The sequence below is a fragment of the Eleginops maclovinus genome, chromosome 14 (assembly GCF_036324505.1).
Source record: "Eleginops maclovinus isolate JMC-PN-2008 ecotype Puerto Natales chromosome 14, JC_Emac_rtc_rv5, whole genome shotgun sequence".
In the NCBI taxonomy this organism is placed as follows: domain Eukaryota; kingdom Metazoa; phylum Chordata; class Actinopteri; order Perciformes; family Eleginopidae; genus Eleginops; species Eleginops maclovinus.
This window is the reverse complement of record NC_086362.1, coordinates 12,954,292-12,971,639: the sequence shown is the minus strand read 5'-3', so window position 1 is coordinate 12,971,639 and position 17,348 is coordinate 12,954,292. Positions and strand designations below refer to the sequence as shown.

Genomic DNA, 17,348 nt, shown 5'->3' with positions numbered 1-17,348 from the left:
GGTTTTAAAGTGCAACACGTTCACGGGGGGAAATGATCTGTCCTCTACCTGTCATGTCAAAATGTGTTTACCGAAACAACTAACAGGAAGAGGTAAGCTTATTCGCCGCTGTTACTGTACCTTTATGTTTACCACAATATACCCAAACCTGAATGGCAAAGTTTACTTTCACTTTTCTTTCCCACACTTCAATGTCTCTGTATCTTTCAGAGACATAATCCTACAAAAACCTGTTGCTTGGAGCGGTTGTGACTGTATCTCTGATAAATCATTCAAATTGGCACCATCCCATAAAGCCTCAAACACCTCCATTCACACCCAATTATTTCTGTTATAGCCGGGATTTCTATAACCCCAAGCTCTTTGTTTTCTGAGAGCATTTGCAAGGATTTGATAAACTTTTGAGGAACTTCTTCAAGGTCCACCATACTGCCCAAAAAGACTGAAGAATACAGAGTGTAATTCGTTTTTTTACGGTAAAGTTTTAATGTAAAAGTTTCAAATATTTACATGGGAAAATGACCGTACCTCCGCCAGTCGAGTAAAAGTATGTCAGCCACAAGAACAAACAAACAGGAAGTGTGTTGATCTTATGCAGCATTTATCTTAAAAGACAGCCTTCTCAGTTCTTTACCCCAATGTGCCAGCATGACCTGAGCAGTAAATTACACTTCCACTTTCGTTTTCAAACTTTGGTTTCCTGTAAATGAAGTTTCCCAGGTATTGGAAATATGATAATTTTTGGGAATACAAGACCTTTAAACGTGTGATGTAATGAAACATTTAAAATGGCAAAAGCAAAGACTGTTTCTGGACCTTCTTACACTGTCAGCCACACCATTCTAGGACACTCAGATGTAGTTCTGTTGGCAGATCACCATGGTATACTATGCACAGCACACCAACTGTAAGAGAAGAGCTTTGAACAATTTCTTTTATGTAGGCCTTTGTGTTTAAAACAGGACTTCAATAGTTGCATTCAGACTGAGAGCCAGGTGAATTTAAGCTTTCAAGCTAATTTGAATACTGATTGTTTTTTTGTCCCAAAAAGCGAACGTACTCTAACAACGGTACGACGTAAGCTGTTAGCTCGCCAGCAACCATGCCTTGAGTAGCCAGTTTGTTGTGATTAAGGATGCTAGAATATTTGTTGCAAAGGTCGGGAGACACATTGGTTCCAATGCTAATGACAAAGTCAATTATCCTTAAAATAAACTGAATTTCAGCTTAGGCACAACAGTGCTTGATTGCTAAAGTCAGCATGCTAAAATGCTCACAATATGCTAACATGCTAGGCCAGTTGTACAAACTGGTCATATGCATGGTCCTAAGCTAAACGAGCTGTAACTGTTTTCTACATTTACGTTGCGTTCTCAGTCCAACTTCATTGTTGTTAGGTGCACGCATAGAGTCAACATTTGTGATAGAACAATCTTGATTTGACACATTAAGACTATATGAAAACTAAATATGATATATTCACAGCAGATATTATTGAAAACTAAAGACACTGTTTTGCTTTTTGATGTTACCTTGGAAATGCAACCGTATACAATTTCCTTGGCCTTGGAGCTGACCACTGAAGTGTTGTGGCCTTCTCCTTTGTGCTCACATAATGAGACAACATTAATGAAATTATATTTAGCATTTGAATTGCTTTTTGAATATGGCTCACTGGCATAAGCACAAACATCACTGCTAGTTTGACTGTAAATTGTTACAGGATCAAGCCTTCAATTTATCTTAGGTGGTGTTAATTTAAGTTTCATAATTGTCTGGATAATATACAAAATGTATTACTAATCAGAAGTGTTTTCAGTTAGTATGGTGCTCAATACAGAATGAAAAGCTCTGTGAATGTTCTTGTCTAAGGTGTATGCAATGGGAATAGTCAGGTGAACATTCACATGAGCAGACATTTATCTTAGAAGGGCGTGGTTAAGACTAGACATATGTTTGGTTGGGGCAACCAATGTAAGACTGACTGAACAGTAGGGACCAGTTTTAGGAAAACCTACTTGGGGCAACCCGATCTTGATAATACAGTACACATGTTTAGAAACGTTTATTGTTTCAAAATATATATATATTGGTGGGAAAGGTTTGAATTGTGTAACTGTGTGTGATAATTGCATCATGTTTGCTGTGGAGGACAGGATAGGAACAGTTTTCTCTGTGACTTCAAATTTATTAATATGCTTAGAAGAATATTTGATAAAAAATACATTTTGCACAACAATCCAATTGTTGTGCTACAAAAATACTTTCATATCAAATTATAATAATAAAATCCTATGAAAGGTAGCCACAGAATGAATTAATGGAAGTGGGAATAACACTGAGATCCTTTATTTAAGTAAAGCTATCAGTACCATGATGGAATAAAACTGCATTCAGAAATTGCAAGTAAGAAGTATTCAAAGTAAAATATAATAAAATATATTTTTCACATTCTTTTTTTACCGTTGCATCAGTACTCATGTGTTATTCTATAAATATATAATGTATCCACGCACTGCTGGTGTAAAACCCTTCAAGACATTGTTCAACATTTTTGAGAAAAACTATTTGGCAAGAGCCAGGCTAGCTGTTCGACTCGCCCCCAGTCTTTATGCTAAGCTAAGCTAAACCTGAGCCCAGACCCTTCACTTAATAGAAAACCTTTTTTAGATACGGGTATTTACATTCTTTCAGTGTTCACGATGTTCAGATGGATATCAATCTCATGTCTGTGTGTTAAGTACCGAGCTGGAGTTAGCATGTGGTAGCTTAGCATGAAGACAGGAAAGAGCTGAAAATGCTAGACTGGCTTTGTCCACAGTGAACAAATACACCTACCAACACCTCTAATGTTCACTCTTTAACATCTTGTATCTTAGACGGACATTCTATAAAGAAAAATGCTGGTTTTATGTTCAATTATGTGCTGGAAATTATTTGTTTAGCAGCAGATTAGCTCAAGGGACTGTGTGCAGAAAGAAGTAACTGGGCTATAAATATTCTGTTCTCTGCCAAGAAAAGGTTTAAAGCAAACCACTCAAACCACAAATCAACATTTTGAGGTTTCTGTCTAGAAGGATTAAACAGGCCACTGTTAGCGTTAGCATTCCCCTTGCTTTCAGTCTTTATTCCAAGCTAGGCTAACCATTTCCTGACTCCAGCTCCACACTCAACACAAAAACATAAGATTGATATCAATCTTATTGTGTAACTCTCTGAAAGAAGCAAATAGGCGCATTTATCTAAGAGTTTGAACCATTTCTCTAAGGCACAGACGTGATATTGAGCCTATACATTCTCTGTTAAGGCTCGGACAGAAAGCAAATAGGATTCCAAAAATGTTGAAAAATGACTTCAAAAGGGAGAAAAATAACGTGAAAGAAAACACAGACTCAGCACTTGTCTTTACTTAAAATACAACAAATGGAGAAGGTTTGTTCATGTTCCTCCTTCTGGAGGTTCAAAGCATTACCAATCAAGCCATGATATAGCAATCACTACAAATCAAGCACAGAGATGTAATGTACAGAGATTTGCATCATTGGGTGCATATTAAAATAAAATCTTTGAAGCCTACACATTTCTATCATGACACTGACTAGTTTAAAGTCTAGCAGTGCATCTTATTTATAATTTGCATTTAACAACATTAGTAACTAGTAACTACAGGTTAATGTAGTGGAGTAAAAAGGACAATATTCCCTATGAAATGTAAAAGTATAAGGTCTCACAAAATGGAATTACTCACAAAAAGTACTTAAAAACTAGTATAATAAATGTACTTAGTTACCTTTTCTTTCATCTCTTATCTTTTATCTCTCGCTGAACTAACTCAAACCTGCATTCTTTCACATAACAGAGCCATTTTAACCATTTATTGTGTTGTTCTGTTGTTAAAATAAAGTCTTATTTCAATGCCACTGTATGTTAAAGTACAAACTCTACGTGTCATTTGTCAAATGATTCAGCTTTGGAGCAACATTGTTAAACTGTCAGAAAAAGGCTTAAATCACATGACACTGGATGATTGTTTCTGGACATCAAGATGTTCCACAAGAACAAGAAGGTGTTTTTCACTGAAGTTGATGCTACTTTACAGGAGAAGGGAGCTTATCTATTATTGCCAAAGACAACTAAAGTGCATGCTGCTTTACCCACTAACTCAATGGCTTGTACAATAAGTCATAATACATACATTAATATAACACTTAACCCTATAGTACTTATAGGGCTTGCAGCACAATGTGTTAGCATTTTATTCACTTGTATACAAAGTATACAAGTATCACATTTTTCAAACAAAGTGCTATGAGTAACCAAAATAACGTCCAGTAATTCAATTCAGCAACACGTTCAACCACTGATGATATCACTTTTGACTTTTGTTTGTATGCTATAGGCATACATTTTCAGGCTTATGTAAGCTCATGTTTTCAATAAAAACTTTTGTTGCTTTTTTCTTAAATTTTCATAGGCTAATAGACAAACATGGAAGTTTAGCAGTCATGAAATTTGGCACTTCTTCGAGCTTCCCTCAAGCACACAATGCATCCACATCCAGTGAAGAAATATTATGCATAAAATCCAGTGCATTAACTGAACATTTTGTATATTTGTACACTATATTATAAGTAAGTATAGGCATCCAGCACTCTGGAAAACTGGAAACTGATCTGAGACTAACAAGGCTGAAGATATTTTCCCTGATTAAGGGGATTTTGGGGCGCTACTGGGTTCTATAACCAACATTTTAACCCTTTTTAGCTAACCTTATTCTCCTTATAATCAAATACATCCTCTTTGTTACTATCCATGACATGTACATGCTGGTGTTGCGTGCCTTTGCTAGCTGTACGGTAGTGGAAACCCTTTATAAATGGTACATTGGTTCATTAGACAGTAGTACCCATTTTTTTAGTTGTTGCTTTGGTTATGGGTAATACATTTATGTATTTATGCTCTATTAAGCAGTACTAAACCAGTTATACAAAGCTTTTGGAATATGAGGTTGTGAAAAATCTTTAGAGAGCCTCTAACCATTAAAATGACGACTCAAATAGTTTGTTCAAATGCCAAAATACAACCATTTTCTGGTGAGGGCGTCTATTGACCATGTGTATCATGACCTGTCTGTCAGAGCGTGACAGCGTTAGCAATAACGTTGTTGTGGTTGTTGTACAGTTGTCAAAACCTGGATATGTGGTATTTGTTTCCCATTTCCTATTTACAGTATACTGCTAGTTTATTTAAACCAATATCTCTTAGTTCTTCTAACCTTTAAGAAGTAATCATTTTTTTAACCTAAACCACAATATACCAAACCTTAACAGCGGTGGCAGGTGAGGACACATCAAAGATATCTGCAGATCTAGGCCACCACTTTCAAAATGGAAAGGTAACACACTAATGTACCCAAAATCTGTTCATGTGGAAGAGAAACAACAACCAAAGCCCAGGGAAGCATTTTTCCAGCTTTCTAATAATGCCAGAAGATATGTGGCCAAGCGCTAAAGAACAATTTAAAAAACATGAAATGTGCTGGAAGATGATAAACTGTAATCCAAGTGGGCTTTTCACAATCTTGTAACCAAAATGCTGTTCATATTACTGACCCATAAAGCATAAATAAAGCATTACATACTATTGACTTTTATTAAACTATAAGTTAGAATGTATGGACCCTTATTAAAAAAAAAGAAATGCTATTAAAGAGGTTAATCCAAGACCTCGGTTCACCTGTGTTTAGCTAGGCCTGGGATGAGTGATGTTATCTTTTTGTGTGTAGTATGAAGAACAGTTTTTAATCACTGAATTTCATTAAACCACATTTGTCGGATATATCTCAATCGGCAGAACTCAACGGCAGAAACGTGTTTTAATTTGTGAACGCTTCAGGTTTTAGACCTCAGAAGTTCGTAGGAGTCTCTTCACCTTTGGCTCTGCGGTTAGCTACTGTTATATAGGCATGTACATTGAGGACTTGCAGATGTAATGACCAATTTGGAACATTAACATGCAAAGAAAAAAAAAAAAGTACAGCTTCTGCCAAGTACATTTGCATGCCTTTGTGAAATTGTTTGGGAGTCATAATAAAAGCATCCAAAAGATGCTTTCTTTCACGTGATGATGACTGAGTCAACTTTATGGAATAACTGTAGCTAACATCGGCAATGGAAACTTTCATCTGAGTCTTTTTTTAGTAGCACAGTAGAAAAACAGTTTGAGGAATTCAAAGTTAAAAAAAGGACAAAACTCAAATTGGCAGCACAAATTGATGAAACTGACCAGGCCAATTTATTGACGTTGCCATGACCATAGCAACTTGAAGGGTAAAAAAATGGTTTGTTTGTACACAAAAATACTTCAAGGATTACAATTCAAAACTGTAAGGCCTCAGTATGCTTTAAAGAAACGTATTGTCTAAGTGTCTAGAAGCCCGGTGATCGCGGGGAATGTAAAACTTTGATTTTATCTTTACGATTACTAAAAAGGGATGCCATGATGGCAGACTTTATAGTGGTCATTTGTAACAGTCCTCCTACAACATACTTCCTTTGAAGCATACTAAGGCCTTTAGATAGAAGAAAGTTTTTACATGGGATTGTTGATTTGTAGATGTGGAAGAAAGCTTTAAAAAAGGCCCCCTACCCCCCCCTTTGAAGCATATAATATCAGGACTCAAGAAAGCATAGCATGCTGAAATGGCGCTAAAAGTGAAGTGGCGGTAGAGCACATTTAGTGAACATTGAAAATAGAATGTTTTATTTTTTGAAAAAGTTCGGTGATCAGTGATGGGTTGACAGGTTCTCAGACGACTGGCCAATGCTTATTTCCTACAAATGAGGCTTTGGCTGTTCAAGTGTTAACATTAAGTCTTCATTCTCACACACTCCAGTGGCTTTCCAGCAAAAAGTACCGTATTTACATGTATTACATATTATTATGACAAGACAACAAAAAATAAATTAATGAGTATATTTATAATAATCTGTCAAAGGATAGTCCTACCTGCTATGTTAGGGTTATGTGGAATTGAACAGAGGGTGTATTCGATTGAGAGGAAAACATCTAGCTAATTTTACAGAGTTTCAAAGATTACACAGCTGGTTAACTATACTAATGGTATGAGATGTGTGTGTTTGTGTGTTGGGGATGGAGAAGGGCTGCATATTTACATTTCTTCATCACTGCATAAAGGCTTTCAAAATCTTTATCTTCCTAGACATCTTCATACAGAAGCACAAACGGCTGTAGAGGACATGGGTTAAGATGTTTGTTATTTTCTTGAAATCACAAGAAAGATGAAACACGCTTTGATTTTGTGAGACAACAAAACGAATGGAACATACCAAACTGATTTCTCATGATCGTTGTGAGTTGGGACTGACAACTTTCCAACAAGAAACCTGAGTATAAGGTGCTTGTAGACAAGTGAGGATTAAATGGATTTACCTAAAATCTGCCTTGGTTTAGAGGGACCTGAGTCCGGAAGTCACAAACTGGATTTACCAATCAATTTACATTCTGGTCTTCACCTATGTCATGATGGAGTGGTTACTTTGGGTTAAGAGAAAGTTACTGCCTTAAGTAAAGATTTTGTCTTGGTGTGTGATGTGATGAAATGATATCAACACACAATGTAGTGCGGCATCTATTATGTGATAACTGACGGACTAACCCTAACCCGGACTGTCATAGTTGAGGAAAATATCCTAACTCTAACCCTAACCCTAGACCAGTCGATCTACTTTCCAACCCTGAATGATCGGCAAAGACCAAGAGGAATGAGATCGCCAATCTAAGCTGCATAAATTAGTTTTCTACACGGGGTGTCTGTTCTCACTTTTCAAAGAAAAAAGGGTGAGGAACTACACACCTGGAAGACTCTCAGAGCCAATCCTTCAGTTTCAGGCATCAGATCACCATGCCTCAAGAACACCTTTCTTTAGGAGGGTATCTGGGCATTTAAAATTAGGTTGAGACACCATGTCAGACCGAGGTCATTCTGATTGGAATACAAAGGTCATCGCATTGGGGAATACCTTGGAATCCCCCAGGAATTGCTAGTGGCTGTGGCTAATGGAAAGTATAATTGGACTACCATGCTTGGACTGCAACCAGGATGAATAAATGGAAATGATCAGCTGACACACTCAATAAACTGACAACTAACTGGTTCCTACCACTGGGAAACCATCTGTAGCACATTTAATTAAACTAGTCTACTTATATATTTAAAAGGGCATACTATACATTATTTACGAATAGTATAGGGAAATATTTGAGAATTTTTTTAGCAAAATCCAGAATATGAGCTACCAAACCAGAATGTTAACAAAAGGCGGGGCCCCTAAATTGACTAGTTTTTGGCTGGATAATACATGATTATCACATCCGAATCAAAATCATGAGAACGCAGTTTGGGTTAAGACCATATAAGGATTCAGTGACCACAAATTAACTGAGATTTTTATAAATAGATTACAAAAAATAGTTTGTGATCACGTAAAAACAAATAGTAAAAAGATCACACCCATGGTCTTCTATCCTTCTATATCTTCACTTCACTCCTGGCAGCAAATGATAGGGCATCGGTATAGATGAGTGGTGACTTTCTTTGGTTACAAATATTACGGTAAAAAGATATTTCCCTCCTATTTTGCTATGCTCCCTGGTAAATGTCGAAGATTATGGCCACTCGAATAGGCCTCTGCTAAAATATTCATCTTTAAAGGATTTTTTGTTCCTTCTTTTCATACTTTTGGAATATTTTGACTCATTATTAATCTTAGAAAAAAGGCCCAGTCATTCTTACACCTATAAAATTGCATACCGGAAGAAGAGAGGGGTCGAAGTCAAGATAATAGTTGGTCAAGGCAACAGGGAGGTAAAATAGTTGTATACAAACTGAGATGTTTCCCAACAAGATTCTTCTCTCTGGCTCAGATTATTGGTCGTGTGTCACATCCTCTAAATGGGCATTTAAAGGGAGACTTAGAGAGAGTAATGAGTGTCTGTTTTCTGTGCTATGCATGCTTGTTGTCATTTTAATGCCACAGGGGCAAGTGTTAAAACCTTTAAGGCCCGCTAGGAAGCCTCTATAAAGTTTTTAAATGTAGTTGATAATGGACTACATGTAGGCCGAATCATTTGAGTGTCGGGTCCTCCAATAAGGTCATTATTTTACCCATGGCGACACACTGGTACTGTGCGTATACCATGGCCACTCACCAACAAAAACTAGTCTACAGCAATGCTAGCAGCTTTGCAAGGCTGTATAGGCACAGCGATGCTTTGAGCTAAATGCTAATGTTAGCATGCTAATATGCTCCCAGTGACAGTTGACATGATCAGTTCTAGTAGTATAATATATAACATCTATGCCATTTCAGTGAGGCATGTTATCATGCTAATTTATGCTTTTGCTAAGAGCTGAGGCTGATGGGAATGTCATTAGTTTTGTAGGTATTTGATTTTTAAACAAAATGAAAATGGTGATCTGATTATGATTCCAGATGATAAGTCATTCCAAGTTATTACAATCTATCCTGAGGAGACATGCATTTGTGTATTTTATGGTGGCGTTATGAAAAGTTTATGTTAAGTCGATTTTATTAACTGTACCACATTTCAGGGCGATCTAGCAGGCTTATTTGTAAAGATACTTCTGTCTGTAAAAAAGTGATGGACCAACGTAAACCAACAAAGCCATGCAGTTAGCATTTGAATAGCGGGTGCCAATTGTTCAGAAATTAGTACTGTCCTTGGCCATGGTATAAGCCACAATATTCAGTTTATGTCTGGAAAATAAACTAGAAATGAGTGTGCTCGGACATGTTTGGAGTCGTCCTAACGCTGGTCTTACTCTATAGTCACAGGCGACACTATTTTTCAAAAGGCGTTTGCCAGCTAAAGATGGTTAAAACATATCAGTATATTTCTGTTAATTATAACAGTTATTCCCGTCCTCCTCCTCCATCTCCTCCTCCTCTTCCTCCTCCTCCTCCCAGCATTAGCTGAAGCCAGTAGTAAACTGCACAGTAGTCTGTTAAAAAATTTCAAGCATTAGCATTTTGTTTGGCATTATGCTGGCAATCTACAAAAGTAAGCCTAAACTTCACTTACAGCTTCAGAAGTTATTAATTTCTGTTAAAATTTTATTGCAGCATTTAAGTGAAAATATTAAATTAGTAACATATATATACAGTAAAAGATTTAAAACAATAAAAAACACCAAAGCCAAGACATAAGATTGAACATCACGAAGGATAAATTGCCAGCCGTTTTGTGACTGAGCATGTTCATTTAAAATGACAGGCTTTGTTTGTTGTTTCTGCAGAGATTTGTTGTTGTTGTTGTTGTTGTTGTTGTTGTTTACAAGGAATAGCCTACTAGTTAAAAGATGCACCCATCAACATGAGAGTGACGGGATCTGTAAATTACCCCTATTTGATCCTGAACTATTCCTTTCATTCTAACGTAGACACAACCTGTCTGTGTAGTTTTAATAAAGTGCCTTCAGAGTTGTGCAGATTTAGTAACCCAACTCAGCTCGTGTACATATTTAAAGGTTATTATTTACAGAAAGAACGGAGATGAAAGGTTTGAGATGCCCTAAGGGTAATAGATTATTTTTTTTTATAAAAGAATAGCATTTGCATGTTGACTGTTTTTAGGTTTCAGGGTACATCACTGCTACCGGTGTGAGAAAGCCTTCCCAAGCTCATCACTCTTACTATACCTTCCCCAGTCGTATGGCATACAGAGGGTGGACATATTCATAACTAACAAAAAAAAAATGTAATCATAGTCAAGATATATTAACAAGGTAATGATTCAACTGTATATTCAATTTCCAGGCTTGAGTTTGTAGTGGTGTTGCTTTAGTCTGCATCAGTTTCCAATCATCAGATTTTATACGTTTTCAAACGTTTCAAAGTGATGTCGGTTAACGGTTGGAATTTGTACAGTTTAACAATTGTAAACTCAAAAAAGCTGACCCAATAAACATCTTTAAATTCTAGTTGTGTTTGACTAGCCTTGGGTCAAAAAAAGGAAAAGAAATTAAGTAAGAATTTTAGGAGTGATTAGGTTGTATCAACACCTCAAACAGCAATTGAATATCATAGACTTATTGTATCCGATTACATAATGTTATTTCATGTCCCCCCTCTGTATATATTTGGGTATCGTTAAATGAAACTGCGCTACCAGCAAAAACTTGTTTTGTTTTGTAGAACCTACATTTTGTTGGCCTGGTTTCTCTCCTCAGTACAAAGGGTTGTGTTTTTTGTGTAATTGAGTTGTGTCCACTCCTTGTTGTTTTGCCCCTTGTCCTTATTCCTTTCTGGCTCCTACGTCTTCTACTCCTTTCCATCCTCATTCCGCAGCTAGATGACGTCTGACTCCACCACGCATTGCTCGGTGTACTCCTTCACCAGCTCCACGTTCAAGATGTTGCGGCAGAATTCCATCATGGGCTTCCAGATTGGCGGGTCCAGGAACATCTGGCACATCACGTGACCCTTCAGAGTGGCAGTGTGGCGCTGCAGGTGGCACAGGAACTGCTGCCGGACCAGGTCCAGGTCCTTACCGAACATGTCGATGTTCAGGTAATACCTAGTTTAATAAAAGGTGTACAGGTCAATCGAGTGAAAATCATTTCTTGATCTAATATAACTTTTGGAAATGTTAACCCTGCTGTCGTGTCCGTTTCTCCACCTAACACTGGTGTTCACGGAAAATTTGACCGGTCTGTAACTTTAACTTCTCTTACATTGACTCCATTAAAAATAACCACATTTTATTTAACACCCCTTACAGATATGAATGTCTCAGACTTCTGCTTTACATGATTTGCTGCATTGAATATACAAAGCATACACACTGAAAATGTTTTCCAAAATTAACATTATATCTGTTGGATGAACATAATCTAGGGTTACCCATTCATCTCCTATGGGATCATTTTTGACTGGGAACACCACAGCTTTTACAAAGTTGACTAAACCACTCTGAATTCAATGAAAGTGGTGATTCAAATGCCCTCTGTGGAGATACCATCAGGCCTTGAGGCAATCAGATGTAAAAGTAATCGGCCTGATTTGATCCGAACACGACAGGAGGGTTAAAACCACTATGCATATAATACATTAGCAACTCTGGCCCCAATGGCACTATTGTAAGACAACATTATCGTATCTTTTTCTTATGCACAGTAGTTGTCCTTGACTTGAAATGATTATAATAAGAAAGAAAGAAGAGTTACCAGTCATCTCCAATGGGCACCCTGAAAGGGAATGTACAGAGGCTGGCCACAGTAGGGTTGGCCACATCATCGACCATCCAGTCAATGTCCTTCTTCAGTACAATAGCCATGTTACTGGGTAGAAGCTTGAATGGCTGCCAATCTTGAATGATGGTGGCGTTAGGAAGGACCCCATGCATCCGATCAGTGGTCAGATACAGACGCTGGATGGTTGTATTGTCGAGACGCACTGGAGGAGGTTTGAAGGAGGTGGACAAAGAAGATTGAATATCTCCACCAAGACCAAGATCAGACAGACGGAGCTTGAGTTCTTCAGCCCTGAAGCGCACCAGGAGAATACCCTATAGAGAAGAAAGCCAATGCAGGAGCTGACGATGGACTATATCGTATATATTTACATCAATAGTAAAACCCACGGACTTAAATTGAGGCTTATAAAGCATGGTGAACATTAACAACAGCACAGGCCGATTCATGGAGAATCTTGTTGCTTGTACCTGCTTGGTTATGAGGCGATATTTCTGGAAATCCTTGGGTCCGAGCTGATCGTCACGGGTCAAGCGGGTTACTTTGACGTCAGGAAACTTAGATTTGACCAGATCAGAGCAAAAGCGCAGCAGAACCCCTGCCACACCCTTGCCCCTTTCCTGAGGGGCGACACGTAGCCCTTCCACCAGCATTGTCTCCCCATCGTCAATCACAACCACTGACTCCAGAGCAATCTGTTGAGCAGTAGGAGAAAGACAAAACAGAGGGAATAACAATCATTGACATGTCCATTTTTAGAACCATTTCTGAAGCTGGGCTGGAGACACATAACTGCCACTGAAAGTTATCCAAAACACTTTCACTTCCCTTGAATCTGATCAAACCTTAACACAGACCGACTCTCCTTAAATACTCAAAGCTGTTGTAGTATGCAGTGTAGCATAAAGTAAGTACTGCCCATTGAAAGTGCCACCAAAGAGCTCAGTGCATGGTTTCTAATGAAACAACATTGGGCGTCAGCATCAGTGTTTGGCGTGTACAGGTTACGATTTAAAATTCAGTAATTATTACAGTTCCTAACCCAAGTAACCCCCCATTACTCTGAGGTTTGTCTCGTTTGCTGGCTTGCTGGAAGTTAGACGGTAGTTTAATCACATTGGTGGTCTCTACTTTAAGAGAGACTGGTCTGGGATATGTTAGCATGCCAGTTAGCCTCCAAATTAGGACAAAGTTGACTCCCAGTAATTCACAACTGTAAAATGGTATTACTGTGTGCTTTTAAGATAGTTGGGGAATTGAAAGTTAATCCTCCAAATTGTAGGTAGGTTTCTGCTTATTAAATGCAATGAATGAGAAATGAAACCAATAAGGAATGGCCTTAATTATGACAAATGTAATTTCCTGAATTCTCCTTTGACTTGAATTTGAATTTAAGTAATGAAACTCTTACTATTGCACAGAGAAATGTCTTGTATAAGAAAACTATTTCCGACTCCTGTCATGCAAGAGTTCAGCTTTGTCTACATCAATAAATTATTATATTACTGATAATGTATTCTGAACTTACCACTTTTCCCTGTTTGCGGGCCAATATGACTGTGCGGTTGCTCTCCTGCAGCCAATTGGTGTATCTCGTGGGCAGGTAGTCGAGGCCTCCATAGATACCCTGGCTCATGCCCATGATCTCATCAAAGTCCTCCTCAGTGGCCACCGAAAACTGAAGGCCTGCCTGGGACAGGGCCTCTGGGAGCTGGAGCATAGTCAGGCTGGTATCAATCTTCATCTTGAAATAACTGATGAGATACAAAGTGGGGGAGAGGTTATTATGGATGGTAGTTATTTTTCTTAAACAAAGATTTGGAAGAGCCCAAGAGCTGTCCCAACCTATGACAGGTGGATAATTCTGAATGGTGCAAAACCATCTTCTTTAAAATGTGTCTGCTTGGATAACAGCTGTTTGTGTCAAATCCACACCAAACTAGGCTCTTAGTGCCCAATTACAACACATTCAATAATGTTTCTGCCACTAAAACGTGATATTATGGAAAGAATAATCACATTAGTGACTCCTGGCACAAAGGCTTTATGTGTTATGGCTCGCAGTGTAAATGAAACATACTGTTAGCAGCCAGTGAAAGCAGAGTAATAGCAGTGGTTAAACACAGACAGACAACATCTACCAAATATTCACTTATTACATAATATAGGCTTCCAATACAGTGGCAAATAAATAGAATTAAATAGATGAGATCGGTGTAGGAACTGACAACTAAAAGCAAAGCAATGCCAGTGAAAAAGCTTTCATTTTCATTCAATCCCAAAAAAAGCGTGAAGCAAACACGAATGAGTGCTAGGAACGATAAAGGCCAGTAACTGAAAGAGATCAATAGATGAGAAGAAAGCAGAATAAAGAGTTATGCATGAAAACATGAATGGAGGGATCAGAAGGATAAAAGAAATGCAAGACATAGGGAAATAGACCACAGAAAAACCAACTGGAGAGGCAGAACAGACAGAAAACGGATACAGGCCAAAACAGATAAATCACAACAGACACAGGAAGTGTAAGACTGGCATCTATCTTGATCCCTATGTCTTTTCCAATGAATCCTGTAAATCCATACCCTTCAGCCCTCTAATCCACACACTAATACCCTCTCAACATTATAAACACTGGTATTTGTCCCGCACTTGGCTAAATAATTTACAGAATTAAAAAGACAAGATAAAATAGAGAAAGCCTGGAACACATTTGTTTCATCACACAAACTTAAAGCCCACAATGCTGTTATTTCACCCAGATAAGACACATTGAGGCAAGACCAACGTGTTGTGGGCGCTAACCAAAACAAAACGTATATTGAATAACGTTGAACAAAAGAGTGCACAGGTGCCAGGTGTTAAGGCTCTGCACTGAGGAAAACAAAAACAAGATGCTTGCTCTTGTGAAGTTTTTTGCATTTAATTAGGTCGAAATACAAGGTATTAACACATGGTGTAGTACAGTGTGATCAAATCAAATAAAACAAGTTTGTGCAAAAGAAAGACATGCAACATAAGAAGCCATACAAAAGAGTGATACAATATGATAAGGTACAATTAAAAATGAAAACATACAAAAGCATACTGTAGGGTTACACAGTAAGTGTGTTGGACATTAATTGAATTACAAAAGTTTATTTGTTCAAGATCTGAAAGCTTCCCCCATTGATAGGCTGTTGTGAATAAAACACATTCTGGTGCCGTTAGCAGGTTTGTGATTCCACATTTCCTGTAGGGTTTATGTCGTATAATAACTCCTTCTGTACCTGCAAAACTATGTATTTCACTGGGATGTAATAAAGCATGGAAGATTCACAAGAACCCTCTCCAGTTTTCACCCCCAAAGTAAAGGTGCTTTTACCAACCAGATGGGTAACAGTGCAATGGGTCTCAGTGAACAGAAATCTTGGTTCTGTTGTACTTTATGTCACTCAAGACCAATCTGCACTTACTGTTACCGAAGTTGAACCACAGGTCTTTGACACAAACTTGAACAGTGCAACCCCTTGCTCATAAACGTTAGTGTTTGCATTTTCACTGGTGACCAACAATTAGAAATCATACTTAGCCCTAGCTTTGATAGCTGTACAGATATTGGAAGTACACCAATAACGAGATTCCAAATTGTAATCCAACAAACAGATTGCTAAGCTACCTCATTCAGGTGCTAGTTACTGAAACCAAACCATTAATTGTCCATAACAAAGGCTTCTGAGACAAAAAGGACAATAGCAACCACAGACAACCATCCAACCACAGATCTCTAACCTGCCTCTCCAGAGCATATACATACAGTATGTGTCAAAACAAAAAAGGAATACCAAAAAGAACAAATGTAACACCAAGCCCAACAGTCCATGTATGGCCTCAATTGACAACAACTAAGCTATCAAATAAATGCAACTCTACTCCTAGCCAAATACAGATACAGGACACCAGGCACACACTGTGGAGACACATTCATAATAAAGCCTCTCTATCTATATATCTTTCTGTGACGCCTGAAAAACAACTTGTGTTTTCCAATTGGACCATCGCTGGTGGCATGTACCGAGGCAGTGGATTACCCCCTCTGTTTTTCTGCTTTGGCCTCACCCTTTCCCGGTAGGTTTATTTCCAGCGGTTACTATGATAACAGGTTCAGGAAGAATGGCACCACTATCAACCGCCTCTTCTGCATGGACCTCATCTGCCCAATTGTGAACACATGATCGAAAAAGAGAGAGGATTACTGGGACTGAATGGCTTGAATCAACAGATGGCCACACAGACACACAGGGCAGCTTTATTCTTAAGGATTTCACAATCACAATGGGGGCCTAGATCAAGGAAGAAATACAGAAAGAATAGGACTGTACTGAAGGGCCATTCCCAAAATGTGATCCAAGCAAGACACACCAGTCTTTACATATCCATCCGGGTAGTTAAGTTGAACACCTGAAAACATAAAGTCCTGGATTCTTCGTACATAAAAGGAAGTAAAGATTCCAACTGAAGTCCAGCACACTGTGCAAACTCAGAAAAGAAAACGGCCGGGGTTAAGTGACCACCAAAGCCAGTGTCCTGAAGACCACCTATCAATACATGTTTAAGGTGCGTTCCAAGGACGAACTGTAATTCCAGAGGGCAGCTGGTAGGGGCTATTGTACAGCAAAGAAAAGACGACGATAGAGGAGACTCAAGGATATTTCCAAGTGACTAAAACTAAAGTGCAAGAGGAGGCACTAATAACCAGAATAACACAAACCCTCAGCCGAATAGAGTGCTGCAGGAACGAGTCCTAAAACCCGGAAGTGAGTTAGCATTTTAGCACTTCCGGTTCCGTCGTCTCAGAGTCAATGGGATTTCTCCGGGATTTTGTTAACAGGTGGCTGAATAGGACTACAGAAGTTGTCGAGGACGTTGTAGTTAAACTCAGTGTGGCTAAAAGGAAAAGCTTTGTTAAAATATGCAAGTGCACGAAAGTCAGCTAAAAGGATCTTAAGTTGGTGTGACGTTGAAGTCATGCGACCCTGTTGTACTCCTCTGTAGCTCGTTTATAGCATTACGT

The 17,348-nt window shown here is 38.4% G+C and overlaps 1 protein-coding gene across 2 annotated transcripts in view; it reads right to left on the bottom strand.

Annotated features, from left to right (window-relative positions):
* Positions 1 to 462: 462 nt before the first annotated feature.
* nat16 (N-acetyltransferase 16) overlaps positions 463 to 17,348 on the bottom strand; it is a 34,370-nt gene continuing 17,484 nt past the window's right edge. For both annotated transcript variants that reach the window (XM_063900669.1, XM_063900668.1), the window contains 4 exons: positions 13,824 to 14,049; positions 12,766 to 12,990; positions 12,269 to 12,609; positions 463 to 11,619 (listed from right to left, as the gene is read on the bottom strand). In XM_063900669.1, coding sequence (XP_063756739.1) covers positions 11,391 to 11,619; positions 12,269 to 12,609; positions 12,766 to 12,990; positions 13,824 to 14,039 — 1,011 coding nt within the window. In that variant the 5' untranslated portion in view covers positions 14,040 to 14,049 and the 3' untranslated portion in view covers positions 463 to 11,390. The remainder of the gene's footprint in view (positions 11,620 to 12,268; positions 12,610 to 12,765; positions 12,991 to 13,823; positions 14,050 to 17,348) is intronic.